The 26753-nt window shown below is 45.2% G+C and overlaps 1 protein-coding gene across 1 annotated transcript in view; it reads right to left on the bottom strand.

Annotated features, from left to right (window-relative positions):
• The window catches only part of amt (aminomethyltransferase), a 58468-nt gene extending 51920 nt beyond the window's left edge, over positions 1-6548 (bottom strand). The window contains exon 1 of the mRNA XM_063067825.1: positions 6384-6548. Within this exon, the coding sequence (XP_062923895.1) occupies positions 6384-6452 (69 nt within the window). The 5' untranslated portion in view covers positions 6453-6548. The remainder of the gene's footprint in view (positions 1-6383) is intronic.
• Positions 6549-26753: the final 20205 nt, after the last annotated feature.

The following is a 26753-nucleotide window of genomic DNA, read 5'->3' as shown; positions in this document are numbered from 1 at the left end:
ATTCAAAATGTTGACTATTTGTTCATTTCCATGGATGCTGCCTGTCCTAAGTTCCTCCAGCATTTCTTCTCAGGAAGAGGTAAAGGGCTGAAGAAGGAATCTGTTAGGAAAGAGTAGAACATGGAAGGGGGGGACAAAGGGAGGTGATGGGCAGGTGAGGAGCAGAGAAGGGGCAAGAGGGAGTATGTAGTAGTGGTGGTGGTAGTGGTGGCAACCATGGCTGCATTTCTCCCGGCTCTCTTCTGCTGCCTTCTGGTTGTTCTTTCCATTTCCAGAATACAAACCCCATCCCCACACAGCTGTCACCAAGTGGTACGGTCAGCAGCAACATCCTCCAGGTCCTCGGGTCTGATCTTGCACTTCCTTAAAGCATTCTTCAACTGATCCTTATAGCGCTTTCTTCGGCCTTCCAGCTGAGCGTTGACCATGATGTAGCTGGCCGTATAACACTCTGCAGGGGAGCTGACATGGGGGCATCCTTATCACGTGCCCCAGCCACTGCAGCTGACGCTGGGTGATCATGGCCTCAATACTTCTGCAGTTGGTCTTTACAAGTATTTCAGTGTGAGGCACCCGCTCACGCCAGGTAATTCCCAGGATGCGCTGGAGGCAGCTTGTGTGGAAGCGCTCCAAGGACTGGATGCGACTGCTGTAGGTTACCCAACCTTCACAGCTATAAAAGAGGGCGGTGACACAGACCACTTGGTATATGGTGACCTTTGTGGAGGGACAAAAGCTCCTGTTCTGAAAGACTCTACGCCGAAGTCTCCCAAAGGCAGCTGATGCCTGTTTAATGCGGCTCTGGATGTTGTTGTCAATGCTGCTATCCTCAGAGAGAATGCTCCCCAGATATTTGAAAGATGGCACTACTGACAGCTTTTCATCACCAACAGTGAAGGCAGGTAGAGTGGGTGAGAGACTGGTACTCCACTGGCAAACCGCTTCTGTCTTGGTGGTATTGACAGTCAGTCCCATCCTGCTGTACGCTCTCACCACCACAGCAAGGACAGTCTGAAGATCCTCCGGAGCATGGGCCACAAAAGCACAGTCGTCTGCATACTGCAGCTCCAGGACCTGCTCTCTACAGAGTTTGGTGGTTGCATGGAGCCTCCTGATGTCAAAGAGGTTGCCATCTAATCTGACATCCCCTGCCACACCGCTGTGCTCAAGTCAGAGAAAGTTTAATCCTCACATGGTTGTGAGAGGGCACGAAATGGAATCAACCAACTCCAAAAATAGTAAGAGCAGTATTAACTATCTGTAAATGTTCCCTTACAAATTCACTAGGGAAGTACACCATTGTTGCAGTCCCTCCATCTCGTCTATCTTCATTACTTGATGTCAGGGTAAGGAATATGCACACTTTCAATCAGGTATGATCAAAATAAACTACTTTTCCAGGGCTGGTATGGAGCTATAATCATCGCTACCAAAGCGATCTAATTTATTGCCCATTGACGGTGACCTGATCATACACATGGTCAATCCGACCATGTCTGCTTCCCACAACACTTGAGAGGGAGAGAATGAGTGGGATTAGATTCAAAACCCCCAAGACATTCAAGACTTGATTTGCTTCAGAATGGATCTATTCAAACTATCACTAGCTCTAGTAATGGTAGTGTGGAAGTTGAAACAAAGGTTAAGATGATGTCCAGGCAAGGATGGTTTACAGATGGTGTGCTGTCACTCCAAGTAAGAAACATCTTTGAAGAGCTTAGCTTCCCTTTGTATAGCATGGGGCTGTAGCCATTTGCCATACCAAGACAAGACAAGGATGTGTAAATGAAGGTTTCTAGCATGACACTTGCTATTGGTCAATTAGATTAGATTAGATTATGAGGACACTCAGTCCTCGTTTATTGTCATTTAGAAATGCATGCATTAAAAAATGAAACAACGTTCCTCCAGAATGATATCACAGAAACACAGGACAAACCAAGACTAAAACTGACAAAACCACATAATTATAACATAGTCACAACAGTGCAAAGCCATACCGTAATTTGATAAAGAGCAGACCATGGGCACGGTAAAAAAAGTTTCAAGTCCCGATAGCCCCATCATCTCACGCAGATGGAAGCAAACTTGCCAATGCATTGGAAGCACCCAACCGCAGCCGACTCTACTAATTACTATACTCATTCTGAAGTATTAGTGGTTTTTATGTGGAGATTCTATTGGCTATTAATACCCGTATTACTGTGGTGTGTGTTTGATCATGCAAATAAGGAATTTGACATCCACAAGGTAACCAATTGGTCAATATCTGACTCTAACTAGTGAATCTGTCTAAAAATTGCCGGTCTTTGTTCAAATTTCAGAACAGATTGGTGATGAGGCCATGCTGTTCTTGTGTACAAGTACATAAAGTGTGATTGAGGAACAAGAGGAAGATGTCAGAGTCCAGTTGATCAGCGACAACAGTTCGACCTTAGCTAGTTTGCTTTATTATTTTTAGTTAATTCTCGTTAGGGACACTGGTATTGTTCCTGATGTGTTCTCATGTTTCAAAAGGCAATAGTTGTCGTGTTCAACAGGATATACATCAGAGTTCATGCAACAAGGGTAATACAGGGCATCCATGGTAATGAATGAGTTCTGTTTTATCAATGTCCTTAAGTCAATTTTTCAGAAAACACACAAAGATTACTTGATACAGTACCTAAACCTCCACAGTATTGCAATGAATGGAAGTGACAGCAAGTGAGCTAGTTCTGACATTCATACAAATAAAAACGTTTTGAATTTATGATTGGAGCACACTCATAGGTAGAAATGTTCCTAAATTGGGTATTCTTAACCTGAGGACAGCCTGTAGAAGAATCATGGGGGACGTTTAATCCTAACATAGGGTGAGAAGGCCTCACTTACAAAGAGTGTAAAGAAAGCATGCAAGAAAGGTTTCTTGATCAAAAAAGGAACAAGCTCCTTTTGAAAGGGTATATGTTTTACAAATAGTCAAGAATGTTTGAGGTATGTAACTGGGAAAATGTACGAGGCAGACCTATGGATGAAACTTAATTAGATTTTTTCAAAATTATTTGATAAAGTAAAAAATTAAAACTTCATTAAAATATATAGTGTGAAGTTTAGTTAACAGGAGATAAAAATAAGTAAGTTACTTTTGGGCTGGTCTCACCCATTCTCAATTGATCAAGATGGAAGTATTGAATGCAAAGTGTCCAAAGTTGTTTATGGTACACATATGCCTTGGAGTTGGAGGTGGGGCTCAACGAATCAAAGGAACATTTACAATACATTGTCAGATTGCTAATTTTCAAGTTGGAAATTTATAACTTGGAAGTTTATCATAGGTACTTACTTCCAGAGGAGAAAAGGTCTTTTCATTTGAAATACAATGTATGATACAAGATGTGCTGGTCTTTGCATTTTGGTGCATAATCTATGGAACGCCAACATTCAGGGGTTGCAAGCACAAAGAAAGCAAATGTATAATAGCATATATTATAGAAATATTATTTATCAGTGTTAATGGCCTCAAATAAAGAGATGTCCTTCCTGCCTCAAAAAATGCATTAGACTCTCCTGAAATAAGAGGACTTCCTAGAAGAAAAAAATTAAGTAGACCAAATACTAGTCAGAGTTTTCAACTGACAGGTGATTGTACTGAAGAAAAATCTTCAACAGCTTGACAGTACAGTGGATGATTCCTCTAGCTACAGAGTCTAGAACCACTATTACAGATAAAGAGATGGCCAAACAGGACTGTGATGTGCAGAAATGTATTCACCCAAAAGGCCAAAAGTCTTTGAAATTCTGCATTGCAGATGGCCGTGGATACTTCCGTTGTTAAGTATAGGAAACAAACATTCATCAAATTAAGAGATAAATGGAGGAGAGCAGAGGAACATGACTTCGATTTAGAACAACCATTAACCAATTAGATACAGCAGGCATGAAGAAGGAAATTTGTTGCGTTGGCTCATTTACATTGTAATGACACACACATCATTCAGACAAAGGATGCTGATTTTCTTCATTATAGAATATTACAGAAGTAGCTGGACATTTAAGGCAGCCCAGCAATTTTGTGAATACTTTGTAAAACAAAAACATGATTCAAATTCAAGAATGACATCTGAATCCATTCCTTGTTCTTAGTGCAGTAATAAAGCACTGTACGAAAGCACCCAGTCAGGTTACAAGACCAAGGAGGGAGCAGAATTGGCCATTCAGCTCATTGAGTCTGCTCCACCATTCCATCATGGTTGATTTATTACCTCCCTCAACCCTATTCTCCTGCCCTGTCCCCATAAATTGGATGACCTTACTAACCAAGAACCCATATACCCAGTGACTTGGCCTTCACAATTGTCCGTGGCAATGAATACCATAGATTCATCACCCTCTGGCAAAAAAAAAATTCTTCCTCATCTCTGTTGTAAAGGGACATACGTTCTTGCATTCTGAGGCTGTGCCTCTGATCCTAGATGTCTTAAAACAGACCAGCCAACATTTAGTGAATTACAGATACATGAAGAACATAGGCCCATGGACCTTCACACTGATCAGGGCTACTAATTACAGCAAAGGAGTTTATTAGGCTCAATGTTCCCCACACCAAGTTTACAGTTTATTGCCAAAAGAGCAAAATTATAAAATTTCACACAGAGCATCTACACCAAAGCCAGCAACCTTGTGCTTAACAAGTTCAAAATCACAGCCTTCCACCTGTGGACAAATTTCCAGTGCTTACTGCCAACCACACACCGTTCAAAAAGTCTCTGACATCCCCAGATGTCTTAATTGGTCACAAAGAAATACAAAGGATTAAGAGTGAATGGTTGACCAAGCTGATGAGGAATGGGAACAGATGTGGACCTGCACAACTTAACATCTTGGACAGCACCTGTCATAATCACTGCAAGTTGGCAATGAACAAAAAAACACTTTAATAAAAAATCCCATTGATCTGAATTCGGGAATGACAGGATTGGATGGTTCATGGCACAGCTGATAAGCAAGGAAACTCTACACAAACACTGAAATATATTATTCAAATAGCAAGTTATCATGCAAAACAATATCTAATCTCCATTTTATAACACTGCAGTTAACAAAGCTGCATAGTAATCAATGTTCCTGGTATAATAAATAAGAACAAAGCTCAAGTACCAGACTTGTCTCTAGTCGTCTTTTTGCACTGGTCCTGTTTTCCAGGTTTTTTTGCCCTCCCATCACTGTCTTGTATAATTTATATTGTGTTTTCTGCACCTACATGCCTGTTTTGCTTCTGCAAGTTTTTCATTGTACCTGTATCCATATATTATACACATGGTAATAAACCCAACTTAACTTAAGATTACTATTTGATAAGGGTAGAAACAGAATTAGGCCATTTGGCTCATCGAGTCTGCTCCGGCATTCTATCATGGCTGATTTATTATGCCTCTCAAACCATTCTCCTGCCTTCTCTCACAATATTTGACAACCTTACTAATCTAGAACGTATCAACCTCCGCTTTAAATATTCCCAATGCCTTGGTCTCCGCTGTCATCTGCAGCAATGAACTTCACAGATTCACCACCCTCTGGCTAAATAAATTCCTCCTCATCCCTGTTCTAAAGGGACGACCTTCTATTTTGAGGCTGTGCCCTCTGGTCCTAGACTCACCCTCTAGAGGAAACATTCTCTCCACATTCTCTCTATCTAGACTTTTAAATATTCGATGTCTCAATGAGATCCCCCTCTTTCTTTTAAACTCCAGCGAGTACAGGCCCATAGCCACCAGACTCTCCTCAGACATTAACCATTTCATTTCCGGGATCATCCTCATGAACCTCCTCTCTGGACCTTGAACACTTACTACTCCTTCACGTTTGTTAACTGAGGACAAGAGTGCAGTATTGCTTCCTCTCGTTTAAATACACCATCTTTGCATATAGGTTCATTGTTTTAATAATTTGCTCTTCTTCAAAGATGAAGTTACATTCAAAGGCAGGGGACATTATAAATGAAAAGTTTTAATCACCCCCCCCACCTCCATCTCCAAGCCTCACTCTGTCAATTTACTGAATCTTGCACTATCAACAGCCAAGCAGTGCGTGGGCCCATGGGTCAGAAAACATATTAATCGGGTTAAAACTTATCCATACAATAACAGCCCTTAAAAGATAATGTTACGCTTTTGAACTGATAATGCACATCAAAAAATCTCGTATTACTCCCCACAACAAACAATGAATGCAGTTCTTGAACTGGAAATATTCCCTATTAAGCATGACCCCAGGAGTTGTGCAATACTCCCTCCTAATTCGACAACACTCGTGTTTACTAATGCAATACTATTTCCCCACCATAACAAATCCTGCCATTTACTCCCAGCCCAGAAATCTCAGGCCCCTGATCCACTCATTACCATTATGCCATGGCTGTAGCTCCGATGCAGACGGAGCGCGAACCTCAAACGAGCTCTGGCTCCCAACATATTCCCTACTCCGAGAACAAGTACAGTGCAGCAACAAGCAACACTCGCTCACTCCAACAAACTGAGCGGGCGTTCGCTCATCGGATGAGACATCTGGTAATTGTAGTCCCGACCTTTCGGGATTCTGCTCACCGATCCACAAAGAACTACAAATCCCATAACGCACTTCGAACAAGCTCGTTTAAACTCTAATTTTGCAGTTTCTGGACGTGCAGGTGATCTGGAGAATACATGTAGCTTCAACGGAAAGTTATTAACCATCACTATGTTATCTCAAAGTTCAAAGTAAGTTTATTATCAAAATACATATGCAGCCCTGAGATTCATTTTCTGGTGGACATTCACAGTAAATACAAAAAAAAACAAGCAAAATAATAATAATAAATAAATAAGCAATAAATAACGAAAACACGAGATGAAGAATCATTGAAAGCGAGTCCAAGAGTTGTGGGAACATTTCAGTGTTGCAGTGTGAAGTTATTCCCTCTGCTTCAAAAGCCTGATGGTTGAGGAGATGATAACTTCTGAACCTGGTGGTGTGGATCCTGAGGCTCCTGTAACTCCTTCCTGATGGCAGCACCAAGAAGCCAGCATGGTGGGGATATCTGATGATGGATGCTACTTTTCTGCCATAGCACTCCATGTAAATGTGCTCAATAGTACAGAGGTTTTACCCGTGATGGACTAATATAGAAAGGTATATTATATGCAGGCACAAATATAAACTTTTGTCAAACTTCTATAGATGCACAATGGAGAATATTGTGACTGGTTGAATTATGATCTGGAAACACCGATGCCCAGGAACGGAAATGTCTACAGACAGTGGTGAATATTGCCAAGTCCATCACAGGCAAAGCCCTCTCCTCCCACTGAGCACATTTACATGGAGCACTGTCACAGGAAAGCAGCATCCATTAAGAGGGGACCCCAGCATCCAGACCATGATCTCTTCTTGCTACTACCATCAGGCAGGAGGTACAGGAGCCTTAGGTCCCAAACCACCAGGTTCAGGAACAGCTATTACCCTACAACCATCAGGCTCATGAACGGTGTGGGTAACTTCACTCACCACAATTCTGAACAGATTCCACAAGCTATTGACTCACTTTCAAGGATTCAACAACTCATGTTCTCAGTATTTATACTTCATTTGCATAATTTATCTTATTTTGCACATTGGTTGTCAGTCTTTGTTTCTGAATAGATTTTTGTAAATTCTATAGTATTTATTTTTCTGTAAAGGGCTGCGAGAAAATAAATCTCAAGGTAATATATGGTAACATATAGAGTACATACTTTGATAATTAATTTGACTTTGAGGTGCTGGAAACTCAGCAGGTGAGGTAGCATCTGTAGAACGAGAAGAAGAGTAGTTCTATGCAGAGTTCCATCTGAAACATTTTGCCTCCACAAATGCTGTTTGACCAGCTGAGTCCTTTCAGCAGTTTTTTTTTGTTACAGATTCTGCAGTCACTTGGGTCTCAACTGTTTCAAATTCGAAACACCAAACCTTAGCCAAGATACACTGGAATATTCTTCCAAGCTTTGGTCACTAAGCACATCCCTGTAATGGCATTAACATTATATATATATGTATATCTATCTAAGTGTATATGTTTTTAATATCTGAGAATAATTGGGGACATTTATTCTACACTTGGCATTGTCCTCAAGGAGCTGAATGTGACCTGCCTTCCCAAAGAACTGTCTCCTGGTGAAGTTACATCAGGTATTCCAAGATTTAGACTCAACCATGATGAAATAACAATACACTTCCAAACTGAGGTGATTATGTTACATTAAATTGTATAAAACATTGGATAAATTTCTGGAGGGTCAAAATAACAATTTAGCTCTTTCTGATATTGTAGTATGTGAAGTCTGTTAATGTCTGTAGAACGTTTATTAGTAGTAGCTGGATTCTTATTCTCTGGCATGACTAACATGAGGATGTCTGTTAATGACTAAATGTCTTTTGGTTAGAGAGCTAGGTTGATGGATTCTTTCTGCATTCAAGTTTATTGTTTATGTGTATAGACATTAATGTTCTTTTGTAAGTCGAAAGGAATGTTGTGTGCTACAAAATAAGTGAGAGTGGCCATTACAATGTCTAAATGATTTATGAGGGTATGCTGAACACTGTGTTAATGGACATAGGATGTACTTGAAAAAACAGAGGCTGTGTTGAGACAAAAGATCAAAGAGTTTGTCTGTTTCTGGGTCACTCTACCATAGAAACTATAGAAACCATAGAAAAACTACAGCACAGAAACAGGCCTTTTGGCCCTTCTTGGCTGTGCCGAACCATTTTCTGCCCAGTCCCACTGACCTGCACACGGACCATATCCCTCCATACACCTCCCATCCATGTATCCGTCCAATTTATTCTTAAATGTTAAAAAAGAATCCGCATTTACCACCTCGTCTGGCAGCTCATTCCATACTCCCACCACTCTCTGTGTGAAGAAACCCCCCCACAATATTTCCTTTAAACTTTTCCCCCCTCACCCTTAACCCATGTCCTCTGGTTTTTTTCTCCCCTTGCCTCAGTGGAAAAAGCCTGCTTGCATTCACTCTATCTATACCCATCATAATTTTATATACCTCTATCAAATCTCCCCTCATTCTTCTACGCTCCGGGGAATAAAGTCCTAACCTATTCAACCTTTCTCTGTAACTGAGTTTCTCAAGTACCGGCAACATCCTTGTAAACCTTCTCTGCACTCTTTCAACCTTATTTATATCCTTCCTGTAATTTGGTGACCAAAACTGAACACAATACTCCAGATTCGGCCTCACCAATGCCTTATATAACCTCATCATAACATTCCAGCTCTTATACTCAATACTTTGATTAATAAAGGCCAATGTACCAAAAGCTCTCTTTACAACCTTATCTACCTGTGACGCCACTTTTAGGGAATTTTGTATCTGTATTCCCAGACCCCTCTGTTCTACTGCACTCCTCAGTGCCTTACCATTAACCCTGTATGTTCTACCTTGGTTTGTCCTTCCAACGTGCAATACCTCACACTTGTCTGTATTAAACTCCATCTGTCATTTTTCAGCCCATTTTTCCAGCTGGTCCAAGTCCCTCTGCAGGCTCTGAAAACCTTCCTCACTGTCTATGACGCCTCCAATCTTTGTATCATCAGCAAATTTGCTGATCCAATTTACCAAATTATCATCCAGATCATTGATATAGACGACAAATAACAATGGACCCAGCACTGATCCCTATGGCACACCACTAGTCACAGGCCTCCACTCGGAGAAGCAATTCTCTACTACCACTCTTTGGCTTCTTCCACTGAGCCAATGTCTAATCCAATTTACCACCTCTCCATGTATACCTAGCGACTGAATTTTCCTAACTAACCTCCCATGCGGGACCTTGTCAAAGGCCTTACTGAAGTTCATGTAAACAATATCCACTGCCTTCCCTTCATCCACTTTCCTGGTAACCTCCTCGAAAAACTCCAATAGATTGGTCAAACATGACCTACCACGCACAAAGCCATGTTGACTCTCCCTAATAAGTCCCTGTCTATCCAAATGCTTGTAGATTCTGTCTCTTAGTACTCCCTCCAATAACTTACCTACTACCAACATTAAACCTACCGGCCTATAATTTCCCGGATTACTTTTCGATCCTTTTTTAAACAACTAAACAACATGAGTCACTCGCCAATCCTCTGGCACCTCACTTGTAGACAGCGACATTTTAAATATTTCTGCCAGGGCCCCTGCAATTTCAGCAGCAGTCTCCTTCAAGGTCTGAGGGAACACCCTGTCAAGTCCCGGGGATTTATCAACTTTAATTTTCCTCAAGACAGCAACCACCTCCTCCTTTTCAATCTGTACAGTTGCCATGATCTCACTACTTGTTTCCCTTAATTCCATAGACTTCATGCCAGTTTCCTTTGTAAATACAGACGCAAAAAAACTATTTAAGATCTCCCCCATTTCCTTTGGTTCCACACATAGCCGACCACTCTGATCTTCCCTGTGAAGCTTGTGAATATATTGGGCTGCCTTTTCTGATTTCATTGGACTGCACCAAGGGCCAGATCGTGATCAGTACCTATGACCAAGGGGTGGTTTCACGATCAACTCGGAATTCAGAGTTCCCACAACAGCAGCAACAATCAAGTGGTGACTAAGAATTATGAGCCCTGAAATCTTTGTGACTTACCACGTAATATTTTGTGTGGTTTATTTGTGCTTTCTATTTTTATGATAATAAATTAGGCTTAAGTTATCTTGCTGTGCTTCTACACCTATTACCACATCTCCTGGACTCTCAAATTGTAGGGACTGATTAATCCAGCCCATTACAATTATATGAGACTTGATGGTGTTCGCATGCATCTGCTGAACTTCTTCTAGATGGGAGGTTGCAGAACTGGGAACTGTTATCATGAATTCATCCAGCTTGTTGCAGGTGTAACATGTCCTTAAATATCCTCGTTTAACTTTTGTTTCTGCCTCCTAATTGTTTTTCTTACTGCATTTCAAACCTACTCCTAACTTTGTTTCTCTCCTGCTAGTTTAAACCCTCTCCAAAAGTACTCACACACTATGTGAGAAGATTGGTCCTGGTTTTTTCTACCTACCCCAGAAATGGTTCTAAAGTATCAGAGCTAAACCTCTCCCACCTTGCATCAGACTAGGCACATGTTCATAATTGACCTGAAATATCGACTGCTTATTCCCTTCCATAGATGCTGCCTGATTTGCTGAATTCCTCCAGCATTTTGTGTGTGTTGCTCTGGATTTCCAGCATCTACAGAATCTTTTGTGTATATACTTTTCTGCTCCACAGCTCTCTGTAGTTTCTGGCAGTCATGTGCAGAGCAGTTGTCATACCTGTGATACATCCAGTTAGAATGCTGTTAATGGTGCATTAATAAAAATCGGTGAATGTCAAATGGCATATGCCAAATTTCTTTAGCCTCCTGAGGAAGTAGAGGCACTGGTGAGTTTTCTTGATCATGGCATCAAACATGGATGGACCAGGATAAGCTGTTGGCAATGTTCAGTCCTAGGAACTTGGAACTTGAAACTCTCAACCCTCTTGACCTCAGCACCATTGATGTAAACCAGAGTATGTGCACTGCCTCATCCTGAAGTCAATGACCAGCTCTTCTATTTTGCTGATGCTAAGAAAAGGGTTGTTGTCATGACACCACATCACTATGCTCTTTATCTCCTTTATGCACTCTGACTCATCATGATTTGAGATACCGCCAATTATGGTGGTACCATCTGCAAGCTTGCAGATGGAGTGAAAGCAGAATCTGGCCACACAGTCATGAGTGTACAGGGAGTAGAGTCGGGGGCTGAGGAAGTAGCCTGCAGGGTACTTGTACTGAACCTGAACTGTGGGGTTCAGAATCAGAATCAGGTTTAATATCACCGGCACATGTCCAGAAATTTGTCATTATGCAGCAATACATAATACAATATATACATGTGTGAGGGGATCCAGGAGTGCCCCAATTAACCGTTTGAAGAGAGACAGAGAGAGACATTCATCATTGATGGTTTGTTTGGAAGGGAGAGAGAGAGACGAAGATTAACAGTTGGACTGTCATTTTAAGGCATCGGAAGTAACTTTGGATTTCTACTGCGTTTGGAGTTGGAGACAGCACTGAGCAGCTCGAAGGTTGCTATGGTGACCAAAGGCAGATTGTTGATGTTACTTTCAAGGACTTGTTGCCTGCTTGTGCACTTCTTTGCAGACAGAGGAGGGAGGGACTCTTTGAATGACAGGTGATGCTCAGCACAGAGAAATAAATGAGAGGTCAGATGATACATAGAACATAGAACATAGAAAATAGGTGCAGGAGTAGGCTATTCAGCCCTTCGAGCCTGCACCGCCATTTATTATGATCATGGCTGATCCTCCAACTCAGAACCCCGCCCCAGCCTTCCCTCCATACCCCCTGATCCCCGTAGCCACAAGGGCCATATCTAACTCCCTCTTAAATATAGCCAATGAACTGGCCTCAACTGTTTCCTGTGGCAGAGAATTCCACAGATTCACCACTCTCTGTGTGAAGAAGTTTTTCCTAATCTCGGTCCTAAAAGGCTTCCCCTCTATCCTCAAACTGTGGCCCCTCGTTCTGGACTTCTCCAACATTGGGAACAATCTTCCTGCATCCAGCCTGTCCAATCCCTTTAGGATCTTATACGTTTCAATCAGATCCCCCCTCAATCTTCTAAATTCCAACGAGTACAAGCCCAGTTCATCCAGTCTTTCTTCATATGAAAGTCCTGCCATCCCAGGAGTCAATCTGGTGAACCTTCTTTGTACTCCCTCTATGGCAAGGATGTCTTTCCTCAGATTAGGGGACCAAAACTGCACACAATACTCCAGGTGTGGTCTCACCAAGGCCTTGTACAACTGCAGTAGTACCTCCCTGCTCCTGTACTCGAATCCTCTCACTATAAATGCCAGCATACCATTCGCCTTTTTCACCGCCTGTTGTACCTGCATGCCCACTTTCAATGACTGGTGTATAATGACACCCAGGTCTCGTTGCAGCTCCCCTTTTCCTAATCGGCCACCATTCAGATAATAATCTGTTTTCCTATTTTTGCCACCAAAGTGGATAACTTCACATTTATCCACATTAAATTGCATCTGCCATGAATTTGCCCACTCACCCAACCTATCCAAGTCACCCTGCATCCTCTTAGCATCCTCCTCACAGCTAACACTGCCACCCAGCTTCATGTCGTCCACAAACTTGGAGGTGCTGCATTTAATTCCCTCAACCAAGTCATTAATATATATTGTAAACAACTGGGGTCCCAGCACTGAGCCTTGTGGTACCCCACTAGTCACCGCCTGCCATTCTGAAAAGGTCCCGTTTATTCCCACTCTTTGCGTCCTGTCTGCTAACCAATTCTCCACCCACACCAATACCTTACCCCCAATACCGTGTGCTTTAAGTTTGCACACTAATCTCCTGTGTGGGACCTTGTCAAAAGCCTTTTGGAAATCCAAATATACCACATCCACTGGTTCTCCCCTATCCACCCTACTAGTTACATCCTCAAAAAATTCTATGAGATTCGTCAGACATGATTTTCCTTTCACAAATCCATGCTGACTTTGTCCGATCATTTCACCGCTTTCCAAATGTGCTGTTATCACATCCTTGATAACTGACTCCAGCAGTTTCCCCACCACCGACGTTAGGCTAACCGGTCTATAATTCCCCGGTTTCTCTCTCCCTCCTTTTTTAAAAAGTGGAGTTACATTAGCCACCCTCCAATCCTCAGGAACTAGTCCAGAATCTAACGAGTTTTGAAAAATTATCACTAATGCATCCACCATTTCTTTGGCTACTTCCTTAAGCACTCTAGGATGCAGACCATCTGGCCCTGGGGATTTATCTGCCTTCAATCCCTTCAATTTACCTAACACCACTTCCCTACTAACATGTATTTCGCTCAGTTCCTCCATCTCACTGGACCCTCTGTCCCCTACTATTTCTGGAAGATTATTTATGTCCTCCTTAGTGAAGGCAGAACCAAAGTAATTATTCAATTGGTCTGCCATGTCCTTGCTCCCCATAATCAATTCACCTGTTTCTGTCTGCAGGGGACCTACATTTGACTTCACCAGTCTTTTCCTTTTTACATATCTATAAAAGCTTTTACAGTCCGTTTTTATGTTCCCTGCCAGTTTTCTCTCATAATCTTTTTTCCCCTTCCTAATTAAGCCCTTTGTCCTCCTCTGCTGAACTCTGAATTTCTCCCAGTCCTCAGGTGAGCCACTTTCTCTGGCTAATTTGTATGCTTCTTCTTTGGAATTAATACTATTGTGGCGACTCACTTTCTGACACCCACGAACCGGCTCACGAAACAGCGCGCGCAGGCAGAGGGCTGGCAGCAAAAAGGGCGGGAACGGGAAGGCTTTAAAGCGGGCCGCGAAGTTTGAATAAACCTCTTTCATCGCAACTCCAACTCACCGACTCCGTGTGGTTATTCTAGCGCTGTGTGTAGCACACCGCTACAATTGGTGACCCCGACAGCCCAAACGATATTTGGACCAGAGATGACCGACGCTGCATCTGTTCACGCAGTTTCGTTGGAACTGCCAGGCTTCTGGACGCTGCGGCCCCATTTGTGGTTCGAACAAGCAGAAGCTCAATTCCACATTCGGCAGATAACCTCGGAGTCCACTCGCTACTACTACGTGCTGAGCTCCCTCAAGCAGGAGACAGCTGCACAAGTTGAGGAGTTTATACAGTCGCCCCCGGAGGACGGCAAATACACGGCATTCAAGGCCCTGCTCATCTCATAAGGACTTTCGGACTCTCACGGCGCGAACGAGCACGCCGCTTAATGCACCTGGATGGTTTGGGAGACAGGCCGCCGTCAGCATTAATGAACGAGATGCTGGCCCTGGCTGAAGGACACAAACCCTGCCTCATGTTTGAGCAGGCGTTCCTGGAGGAACTGCCCGAGGACATGTGCCTGCTGCTGTCCGATGCAGATTTCAGCAACCCCCGGGAGGTGGCGGCCCGGGCAGATGTGCTGTGGAATGCCAGGAAAGAGAGAGGGGCTCCCGTCACACAGATCACCAAGCCGCGTGCCCAACAACAGACCAGACCAGGCCCGGCAGCAGAGCCTACAAAACCCAGCGACGGGAGTGAGGAGCCCAACGAACAATGGTGTTTCTACTACCAGCGGTGGGGCACGGAGGCCCGCCGCTGCAGACCGCCCTGCAAATTCCCGGGAAACGCCAAGGCCCAGCCGCTGCCGATCGCTACGGCGGCTGGCCATCAGGACAGCCTCCTGTACGTCTGGGACAAGCAGTCGGGACGCCGCTTTTTGGTCGACACCGGAGCGGAGATCAGCGTCTTACCTCCAACGAGTTACGACACCCGCAACAGAGAGCCGGGACCCACCCTGAGGGCCGCTAATGGCAGCACAATACGAACCTACGGCACCCGCATGGTGCGGCTGCAGTTCAGCTCCAGCCGGTTCACGTGGGACTTCACACTGGCCGCCGTGGCCCAACCACTGCTGGGGGCAGATTTTCTACGAGCCCACAGCCTGCTGGTCGACTTGCAAGGGAAGCGATTAGTCCACGCCAAGACTTTTCAAACGTTCTCCCTGGGTGAAGCACAGTTGCCAGCCCCACACCTGGACTCCATCGCGCTGTCCGACGATGAATTCACCAGGGTCCTGGCGGATTTCCCATCAGTGCTGACACCGCAGTTCACGGCAGCCATGCCCAGACACGGAGTACAGCACCACATCCCACCCAGGGACCACCCCTCCACGCCCGTGCTCGAAGGCTTCCCCCGGACAAGCTCCGACTGGTGAAGGAGGAGTTCAAGAAGATGGAGGAATTAGGGATCATACGACGGTCCGACAGCCCATGGGCCTCCCCCCTTCACATGGTGCCCAAGGCAACGGGGGGCTGGAGACCATGCGGTGACTACCGCAGACTGAACGAGGCTACAACGCCAGACCGCTACCCTGTGCCGCACATTCAAGACTTCGCAGCAAACCTACACGGCGCAAGGATCTTTTCCAAGGTAGACCTCGTCCGGGGATACCATCAAATCCCTGTACATCCGGACGACATCCCCAAAACAGCACTTATCACCCTGTTCGGACTTTTCGAATTCCTCCGAATGCCGTTTGGTCTAAAGAATGCCGCACAGACTTTCCAGCGGCTAATGGACGCGGTGGGACGTGACCTGGACTTTGCATTCATCTATTTGGACGACATCCTCATAGCCAGCAGTAGTCGGCAGGAGCATCTGTCCCACCTCCGCCAGCTCTACTCCCGCCTGAGTGAATTCGGCCTTACAATCAATCAAGCCAAATGCCAGTTCGGACTCGACACCATCGACTTCCTGGGCCACAGGATTACTAAAGACGGGGCAACCCCGCTGCCCGCCAAGGTAGACGCGGTCCGCAACTTCCCCCGACCCAACACAATCAAAGGCTTGCAGGAATTCGTGGGTATGGTGAATTTCTACCACCGTTTCCTCCCCTCAGCAGCCCGAACCATGCGCCCCTTGTTCACTCTAATGTCGGGTAAGGGCAAGGACATTACCTGGAACGAAGAGGCCGCAACCGCTTTCGTTAAAACCAAAGAAGCCTTGGCAAACGCCGCGATGCTAGTGCACCCCAGAACGGACGTTCCTACTGCCCTCACGGTGGACGCATCCAACACAGCAGTCGGTGGAGTGCTGGAACAACTCATCGAGGGTCGCTGGCAACCCCCGGCGTTCTTCAGCAAGCACCTACGACCACCCGAACTCAAATACAGTGCTTTCGACCAGGAGCTATTGGCACTATACCTGGCAATCCGGCATTTCAGGTACTTCTTAGAAGGTAGGCCCTTCACCGCTTTCACAGACCACAAACCGCTTACCTTTGCGTTCACTAAGGTGTCCGACCCCTGGTCGTCCCGCCAGCAGCGACATCTGTCCTACATCTCCGAGTACACGACGGACATCCGGCATGTCTCTGGAAAGGACAACGTCGTGGCAGACGCACTTTCCAGACCTACCATACAGGCCCTGTCCCAGGGGGTGGACTATGCAGCGCTGGCAGAGGCACAGCAGGCAGACGCTGAGATCCCCAGTTACAGGACTGCAGTCTCCGGTTTGCAGCTCCAAGACCTCCCCGTAGGCCCAGGTGAGAGGACCCTACTATGTGACGTAGCTACCGGCCAAGCCCGCCCCGTCATCCCAGCAGCCTGGCGCCGGCGGGTGTTCGAATCCATTCACAACTTAGCGCACCCCTCCATCAGGACCACCGTCCAGCTGGTCTCCAACAGGTTCGTGTGGCATGGACTTCGTAAACAGGTCAGTGAATGGGCCAAAACGTGCATGCAGTGCCAAACGGCCAAGGTGCAGCGGCACACCAAGGCTCCACCGCAGCGGTTCAAACCCACCCGCCGGAGGTTCGACCACATCCATGTGGATATCGTGGGGCCCCTGCCAGTGTCACGAGGAGCACGGTACCTCCTAACTATGATAGACCGGTTTACCAGATGGACAGAGGCGGTCCCGCTCAGCGACACCACCTCCGAATCCTGCGCCCGAGCACTGATCGCAACCTGGGTAGCCCGCTTCGGGGTACCGGCCCACATTACCTCCGACAGGGGCGCCCAGTTCACCTCCAGCCTGTGGCCGGCTTTGGCCAGACTTTTAGGAACACAGCTACACCACACAACTGCCTACCACCCACAGTCGAACGGACTAGTGGAGCGCTTCCACCGTCACCTGAAATCGGCTCTCATGGCCCGCCTGGAGGGGCCTAACTGGGTGGACGAACTTCCCTGGGTCCTGCTCGGAATCCGCACGGCGCCCAAAGAGGATCTACACACCTCGTCGGCCTAGTTGGTGTACGGCGCGCCCCTAGTCATCCCAGGAGAGTTCATACCAGCCCCAAGGGGGCAAGAGGAAGAACCCACGGCAGTCCTGGACAGACTACGTGAGAGGCTCGGTAACCTGGCCCCCATATCCACTTCACAGCACGGACAGAGCCCGACCTGCGTACCCAAAGACCTGCAGAACTGTAAGTTTCTTTTTGTACGACGGGGCGGACACCGGGCACCGCTACAGCGGCCCTACGAGGGGCCGTTTAAGGTGATCAGGAACAACGGGTCCACGTTCGTGCTGGACATTGGGGGGAGAGAGGAGGTTTTCACGGTGGACCGACTCAAACCGGCCCATGTGGACTTGGCGCAACCGGTCCAGGCTCAGGCACCGCGGTGCAGGGGCAGACCTCCTAAACAGAGGCCGATCCAGACTGTGGACATTGGGGGAGGTATCGCCAGTTCTGGGGGGGGGGGTTATGTGGCGACCCACTTTCTGACACCTACGAACCGGCTCACGAAAGAGCGCGTGCAGGCAGAGGGCCGGCAGCAAAAAGGGCGGGAACGGGAAGGCTTTAAAGCGGGCCGCGAAGTTTGAATAAACCTCTTTCATCGCAACTCCAACTCACCGACTCCGTGTGGTTATTCTGGCGCTGTGTGTAGCACATCGCTACACTATCCCTAATTTCTCTTGTCAGCCACGGGTGCACTACCTTCCTTGATTTATTCTTTTGCCAAACTGGGATGAACAATTGTTGTAGTTCATCCATGCAACCTTTAAGTGCTTGCCATTGCATATCCACCGTCAATCCTTTAAGTGTCATTTGCCAGTCTATCTTAGCTAATTCACGTCTCATACCTTCAAAGTTACCCCTCTTAAGTTCAGAACCTTTGTTTCTGAATTAACTATGTCACTCTCCATCTTAATGAAGAATTCCACCATATTATGGTCACTCTTACCCAAGGGGCCTCTCACGACAAGATCGCTAATTAACCCTTCCTCATTGCTCAAAACCCAGTCCAGAATAGCCTGCTCTCTAGTTGGTTCCTCGACATGTTGGTTCAAAAAACCATCCCGCGTACATTCCAAGAAATCCTCTTCCTCAGCACCTTTACCAATTTGGTTCACCCAATCTACATGTAGATTGAAGTCACCCATTATAACTGCTGTTCCTTTATTGCACACATTTCTAATTTCCTGTTTAATACCATCTCCGACCTCACTACTACTGTTAGGTGGCCTGTACACAACTCCCACCAGCGTCTTCTGCCCCTTAGTGTTATGCAGCTCTACCCATATCGATTCCACATCTTCCCGGCTTATGTCCTTCCTTTCTATTGCGTTAATCTCTTCTTTAACCAGCAACGCCACCCCACCTCCCCTTCCTTCATGTCTATCCCTCCTGAATATTGAATATCCCTGAACGTTGAGCTCCCATCCCTGGTCACCCTGGAGCCATGTCTCTGTGATCCCAACTATATCATAATCATTAATAACAATCTGCACTTTCAATTCATCCACCTTACAGACCTCAGACAATGATCTGGACACTGAATGAGCATTGTTGTGCCTGCAGAGAAAGTGGGTTTTGGAGGATCAATCAGGTGGATTGATCCAAATTGCTATTCCACCTGTGAAGAAGGGGTTGATTGATGGGGAGTTGTCTATGTATCCACCCTGGCCGGGGTGATAGCTCCACCACAGGAAGACCGGTCCCCCTGGTTAAAGTCACAGTCGGTGACTTGTAAAGGATTTCGGAGGACGACGAGAAGATCGACGGCATCAGCTCACCTGAAGACTCAACTCACTCTCTCTCTCTCTCCATCACTACTCAACTAAATACCACGCACTGAACTGAACTGAACTTTACTCAACATCGTAAGACTGTATCTTTTTACCCCTAGACTTAAAGAAGCTTGGTTTTCATACATATCTATTCCACACTTACTTTTATATATAATGATTGCTAACCTGTTTGATTTATGTACATTTATATTACTGTATTGCATAGTTACTAATAAATATTAGTAGTTTATAGCAATACGAGACTCCAAAGTGTTTTCCATCTCTGCTGGTTTCTTTATCCCTGTCACGGGGTACGTGACACATGTTAGATTGAATAAGTAGTGCAAGAAGAGTAGTGAGTTAGTGTTCATGGGTTCAATGTCCATTCAGAAATCCGAAGGCAGAAGCGAAGGAACTATCCCTGGATCGTTGAGTGTGTGCCTTCAGGCTCCTGTACCTCCTCCTTGAAGGTGACAATGAGAAGAGGGCATATCCTGGGATGAGGGGATCTTAATGATGAATGCCGCCTTTTTGAGGCATCACTCCTTGAAGATGTCCTGCCTGCTGGGGAAGCTAGTACCATAATGGAGCTGACTGAATTTACAACTTTCTGCCGCTTGTTTCAATCCAGTGCAGTGTCCCCCCCCCCCCATAACAGATGGTGATGCAGCCAGTTAAAATACTCTCCACGGTATATCCATAGAAATTTGCGAGTGACTTTAGTGACATACCAAATTTCCTCAAACTCCCAATGAAACATATTCATTGTTGTGCCTTCTTGGTAAAAGCAGTGATATGTTGGGCCCAGGATAGATCCTCAGATATGTTGACAACCAGGAACTTGAAATTACTCACTCTTTCAACTTCTGATCCCTCCATGAGGATTGGTGTACGTTCCCTCACCTCACCCTTTCTGAAGTCCACAATCAATTATTGATGTTGAGTGCAAACTTATTGCTGTGACAGCACTCAGCTAGCTGATATAGATCACTCCTGTACGCCTTCTGGTCACCACCTGAAATTCTGTGGTGTGAAATGGGGGTGTTGTCAGCAAATTTATAGATAGCATTTGAGCTGTGTCTAGCCACACAGTCATGGGCGTAGAGAGAGTAGAGCAGTGAGCTAAGCACACATCGCTGAGGTACAGCAATGTTGAGAGTAATTGTGGCGGAGGTGTTGCTGCCTATCCTTACTGATTGCAGCCTGCCGGTCAGGAAGTCAAGGATCCAGTCGCAAAGGGAGGAGTTGAGCCCCACATTGACGAGTTTGGAGATTAATGAGTTTGGAATTATATTAGTAAATTTGGAGCTGTGGTCAATAAACAGTAGTCTAACATGTGTTTTTTTCTGTCCAGAGGTGCCAGGGAGATGACATCTATCACAGGCAGTTTTGGTGGCAGACAAATTGTAGTGAGTTGAGGTTGTCTGGGAGGCTGGAGTTAATGCACGCCATAACCAATCTCTCGAAGTACTTTATGAAGGTGGATGTCAGAGCTATGAGACAGTTGTCATTAAGGTAAGTTACCTTGTTTTTCTTAGGTGTCCAGTCAAGATAAGATGCAATGTCGTGGCTTAGACTTAGCTGTTTTTTAGGTTTGTTGCAATGGTTTTGGGGAAAGTGTGGGAAATTAGGGGTCAGGTTAGAGTTTAAGTATCAGGGATGAGGAAGGATAAAGAGTCAGGAGCAGGAACTTGCACTTGGAGTCCAATTTGGAACACTCCACAATCAAAGGTCAGTGATCTAAAGGTTGGATCCAACAGGTGCTTGGGAGACCCACAATCCACGTCAGTGAAATCAGAGTCACAGGTCCATAGGGGTCGTAGTCAAGAAAGTCAATGACCCCACCCCACCTGAGGCCACCAAAATCGGAAGTCCACGCAAGTCCAGAAGTTGAGGCCCAAGGCACTCCACAGTCCAAAGTCAATACTGGAGTTCGGCTTGATCAAAGCCTGAAGGTCAAACCCATAATTATTGAGTCTCAGGGTTGATACCCTGAGGTTGACTAAGTCCAGCAGGTAAAGCTGAAGGGTAATGTCCAAAAAATGGAAAGGTCGAGTCTGTGAGTCCAGGTCAGAAATTGGATGTTGGATCCTTGATGTCTGAGTGTCTAGTCCAGAGGCAGCCTATCCTGGAGTTGGAAGTGAGTGAGTGAGTGTGTGAGGAGGAAGGATGGAAAAGGGGATTGATTTGCTGTCATTATCTTGTTCTGTTGTTGCCTTTTGTTCTGTCTGTTGCTGTTGCTTTTGCTGCTTGTGTTGTTCTGTGTTGTGTTGTGTCAAACAATATAGAGATGCTATGTAGGTGCCAGAATGTGTAGTGACATGCAGGCTGCCTCCAGCACATCCTTGGGTGTGTTGATTAACATAAACAACACATTTCACTGTATGTTTCAATGTACATGTGATAAATAAATCTAAATCTGGTACCAGGATAATAATGGTCTTTTTGAAGAAAGTGAGAAACCCATACTGAAACAGGGAGAGGTTAAAAATGTCTACAATACCCCGCCAGCTGTTACTCCTTGTGTAACTGAGCCATACATGGTATCCCAGCTGTAAGGACACAGTCAGGGATACCATCTGGGCCTGTTGCTTCCTACTAGTCCACTCCCTGGAAGATTGATCTTACAACCAAAGCAGTGACTAAGGATTCAGGTGCATTGGAGGTTGTTGGCGTGGGTGACATTCCAATCATCTTCAGATCAAAATATACAGAGACTGTGTTAGGTTCATCAAAAAGGGATGTGTTGTTGTCAGTAATGCAGTGTGACTTTGTTTTGTAGCCTGGTCTAGTATGTATGTTCTGCCACAACCGACAGCCGGTCTTGTCTCTTGGTATTCCTGATAGTTTTACATTAGAAATATTCCAGGGATTTCCATGTCTGAAGGCTTGCTAGTCAATCCTTTCCTACACATTTGAAAATCCGCTTGAAGGACCCAATGCCTCCCGTGTTGTTAATACAGAAATAGAGCAGTTTCTAGCTCTTCATCCTTCCCATTCAGGTATTCAGTGACATGCTCTACAATTGTACAAGAGGTGTCAAACCATTCCGGAGTTGTCTGTATGATCATAGAACTGTACTCCCCAATCAATATTGTTCTCTCACTGTTTACTCCTTGTGTAACTGAGCCATACATGGTATCATTCTTCTTTGCTCTTCTGAGGACTATTGCCTTCATCAATACTACAAAGAAAAAAATCTGTTAGTTCTTTAGATGGACACAAGGGACTCCTGATCTTAGATTCACTATGGTGACTGTGGATTTGCTTGCCTTCTTCGCTTAGCCTCCCTCACAGTCACCTATTCCCTTTCTGAGTATTCATTAGCTGCAGTAACACCATAAGCATACAAAGCACAAACTCCTCAGTCTCACACAGTGACTCAAGTCACTGCTCCAGATCTAAAGGTCAGAGTTCAAGCCGCTGCAGCTTAAGACATTTCCTACACATCTGTTAAAAAGGAAGTTGCACAAGGCACAAATGCAGATTCTTCTTGCCTGAGTCACCCTGCCATGCTTCAACTTCAGGTACCGTGGCAAGGACTATTTCAGAAAATACTCACCAATCAGCTACACTTTGGTGCTGTGGCTTTCACTTGCAAGGCAATGTCAGTGCAGAGTTACCCTAATTCCAGGGAAGTCTGTACTCTAAGGTCTGTGCTTTCAGAGAAACACCATGCTAAACTCCAGCTACCCTCAGCTTTGTACCCCTGTGGCACTAAGTAAATCAACTGAGTGAATTAATGGGCAACCCATCAGATTTAAATTTACGTTTATCACATGTACATCAATACACAGAATAAAATGCAATGTTTGTGTAACAAGGGATATGCTGGGGGCAGCCTGGTAAATGTCGCCACACATTCTGGTGCCAACATAGCATGCACAGAATGCTTGCCAGAACAACACAGGACACAACAAGCATCAAAGCAACAACAACAAAGCAAGCCCCTTTCCTCCCTCCCACCCACACACATGGACAGTCCTCCAATTTCAGGACAGGGCTCCAGTCCCCAGTCTTCGCCATCAGAGCTGGCTTTCCAATTTACTGAAAGCTGTGAAGGCAAGAAGTTGTAACATTTAGACTAAGTTAGATAGATTTAACCATTGAATTAAAACTAAACTTTCCCCTTACTTGTCAATGTCCACACTAAGGATCATGTACTTAGAGAAACATATTATGCAGATGCCATCCAAAACACTACATAAATGCAATTTCTCTCTATTAATAAGCAGCTTTGGGTTGCCAGAAGAATAGTTTATGATCCAAGATTATGGCCCTGGTCTTCTCAAAATTTAGCGAAACTTTCTACCCAACCATTATGCTAAAGTTCAAAGTAAATTTATTATCGATGTACATATATGTCACCATACACTATCTTAAGATTCAATTTCTTGCAAGTATTTACAAGAAATAAAGAAACAATGGAATTCATGAAAATCTATCAGTAACAAAGACTGACAAACATGCAATGTGCAAAAAGACAAACTGTGCAAATACTAAGTAAATAAGTAAACAAACAAATAATACTGAGAACATGAGTTGTAGAGTCCATGACAGTGAGTCTATCGGTTGTGAAGTCAGTTCAGCATTGAAGTGAGTTAAGTTTTAAGTTGGTTCAAGATGGTTGTTCCCGAACCTGGTGATGTAGGAACTAAGGCTTCTGTAACTCCTTCCCAATAGCAGCAGTAGGAAGAGAACATGGCCTGGATGGTGGGGGTCGTTGATGATGGATGCTGCTCCTTCTAAATGTGTTCAATGATTTGTTAAAGTAATATTGTGTTAATTTCTAGGCACCAAAACTTTGGATGTCAGGAAAACAGACAGGATATTAGGATGGTATCAGGAATCAGGAATTTCAGTTACAGTGCCTTGAAAAATAATCCAGCCCCCTACAATTATTTTCACACTTTACTGTCCCATTTTCTAAATTTAAAATATATTGAAGTAGGATTTGTTGAGCGAATCTACAAAGCATTGGGCATCATTTCTAAATATGGTATCGCTAGCATACTTGAAACTATGTTTTCATTCTCAGCAAATAGTAACGAAATGGTGCTTGTGGGAAAACTGTTTTCCAGCTTTTACTGATCTACTTTGAACTGCTTCATTTTTTACTCTGCAGCCAACTTGACATTCGTTGTCCTCCTTGCTTCTCACTTCAAATGTCCTGAGTTTTATTCAATTACATCTATTACAAAAAGATCATACTAAAAGATCTTTAATGAGAACATTAAATGAGAGGAAACTTAAATTCCTGGGCCATGTCATCAGAAAGGGAGAAATAGAATGCCTTACATTAGAAGGCCGTATGCCTGGGAAACGCAGAAGTGGAAGACAAAGAAGAAAATATATGGACACTGCGAAAGAACTAACAGATCTAAGTGTGCGAGATATCATTGACGCTGCATGGGATCGTTCGATGTGGAAAGCCATGATTGCCCAAGCGTGTAACGCGAAAGGCACATGAAAGAAGAAGACATCTATTATAATATAGACCGTCTTTGGGTTAAGAACGCCCAGCTATGGACACAATAACAACAAGCTTCTCATAGTATTATTAAATTCAAAAGTCCAGCACATGTTCATTCCTATGTTTTCCCTCTCTTCACTATTACTAATTGCTCTTTCTTGTCAGTCTTTGGTACTTTACAATATTGAGGAGGTATGGTTACTATAGTGTAATTTTGGTGTATTTTCAGACAAAATTAACATATGGATGTCTATAAAACAGAACCTGTTCATTACTGTTCTCCCTAGCCATGAACATGCTCACTAAGTCTGCTGAACCAGAGTGCAGCGGGCCCAGAATGAATTCCGTTCAACGGCAACCACCTATCAGGGCATTCATGGATGACCTCACAGTCACCACAGAATCAGTCCCAGGCTGCCGGAGAATTCTGCAAGGGCTTAAAAAGCTGATGGAGTGGACCCGGATGCATTTCAAATCTGCCAAATCAAGATCGATGGTGCTGAGGAAAGGGAAGGTGGAGAACAAGTTCCGGTTCAGCATCGCAGGCACAGCCATCCCAACCATCACAGAAAAGCCAGTCAAGAGCTCAGGCAAAGTTTTTGACAGCTCTTTAAGGGACACAACATCCATTCAGGCAACCTGCACCAAGTTGGATGGCTGGCTGAGATCTGTGGACAAGTCTGGTCTACCTGGGGAGTTTAAAGCCTGGGTGTATCAGCATGGCATTCTTCCCAGAATCCTGTGGCCCCTCCTCGTCTATGTAGTTCTGATCTCGACAGTCAAAACCTTAGAGAGGAGGGTTAGCAACCACCTCAGGAGATGGCTGGGGCTGCCAAAGAGTCTGAGCAGCATCGCACCCTATGGACACCACAACAAACTGCAACTGCCCTTCAAATCCTTGGAGGAAGAATTCAAGGTAACAAGAGCCAGAGAAGTGCTACAGTATAGGGACTCAAGTGACCTGAAGGTGTCTAGAGCAGGGATCCAAGTAAGTACTGGCAGGAAGTGGAGGGCAGAGGAAGCTGTTAAGGAAGCAGAGGCGAGGCTGCGTCACAGGAGGCTGGTGGGAGTGGTCACACAAGGCCGAGCTGGGCTGGGATCCTTTCCAACTCCCCAAATGGACACCAGAGGGAAGGAAAGGCGTAGTCTAGTTCAGGAGGAGGTGAGAGCAGTAGTGGAGGAGATGAGAGCCTGCAAGGCAGTGGGAATGAAGCAACAGGGAGCTTGGACAAGATGGGAGAATGGGGTTGAGAGGAAAGTGACCTGGGCTGATCTTTGGAAAGCCAAACCACACTGCGTCCAATTTCTCATCCAGGCAGTGTACGATGTGCTTCCAAGCCCATCAAACTTGCACACATGGGGCAAGGCAGAGTCATCTGCGTGCTCACTGTGCTCCAAGCGAGGAACCCTGGAGCACATCCTCAGCGGCTGCGCAAGGGCACTTGGTGAGGGACAGTACAGGTGGAGGCATGATCACGTCCTGAAGACCATTGCTGAAGCCGTCAGCACAGGAGTTGAGTGGGCGAAGCGGTCCCGACCCTCCAAGCAGACCATTGCCTTTGTCAGAGCTGGGGAGCAGCCAATACCTGCCAAAAGAACATCTGCAGGCATTCTGACCTCTGCAAGGGACTGGCAGCTGTTGGTGGACCTCGAAGGGCAGCTGAAGTTCCCCAACCA

The sequence above is a fragment of the Mobula hypostoma genome, chromosome 15 (genome assembly GCF_963921235.1).
Source record: "Mobula hypostoma chromosome 15, sMobHyp1.1, whole genome shotgun sequence".
In the NCBI taxonomy this organism is placed as follows: Eukaryota; Metazoa; Chordata; class Chondrichthyes; order Myliobatiformes; family Myliobatidae; genus Mobula; species Mobula hypostoma.
The sequence above is the reverse complement of the archived record's forward strand: the minus strand, read 5'-3'. Positions and strand labels throughout refer to the sequence as shown.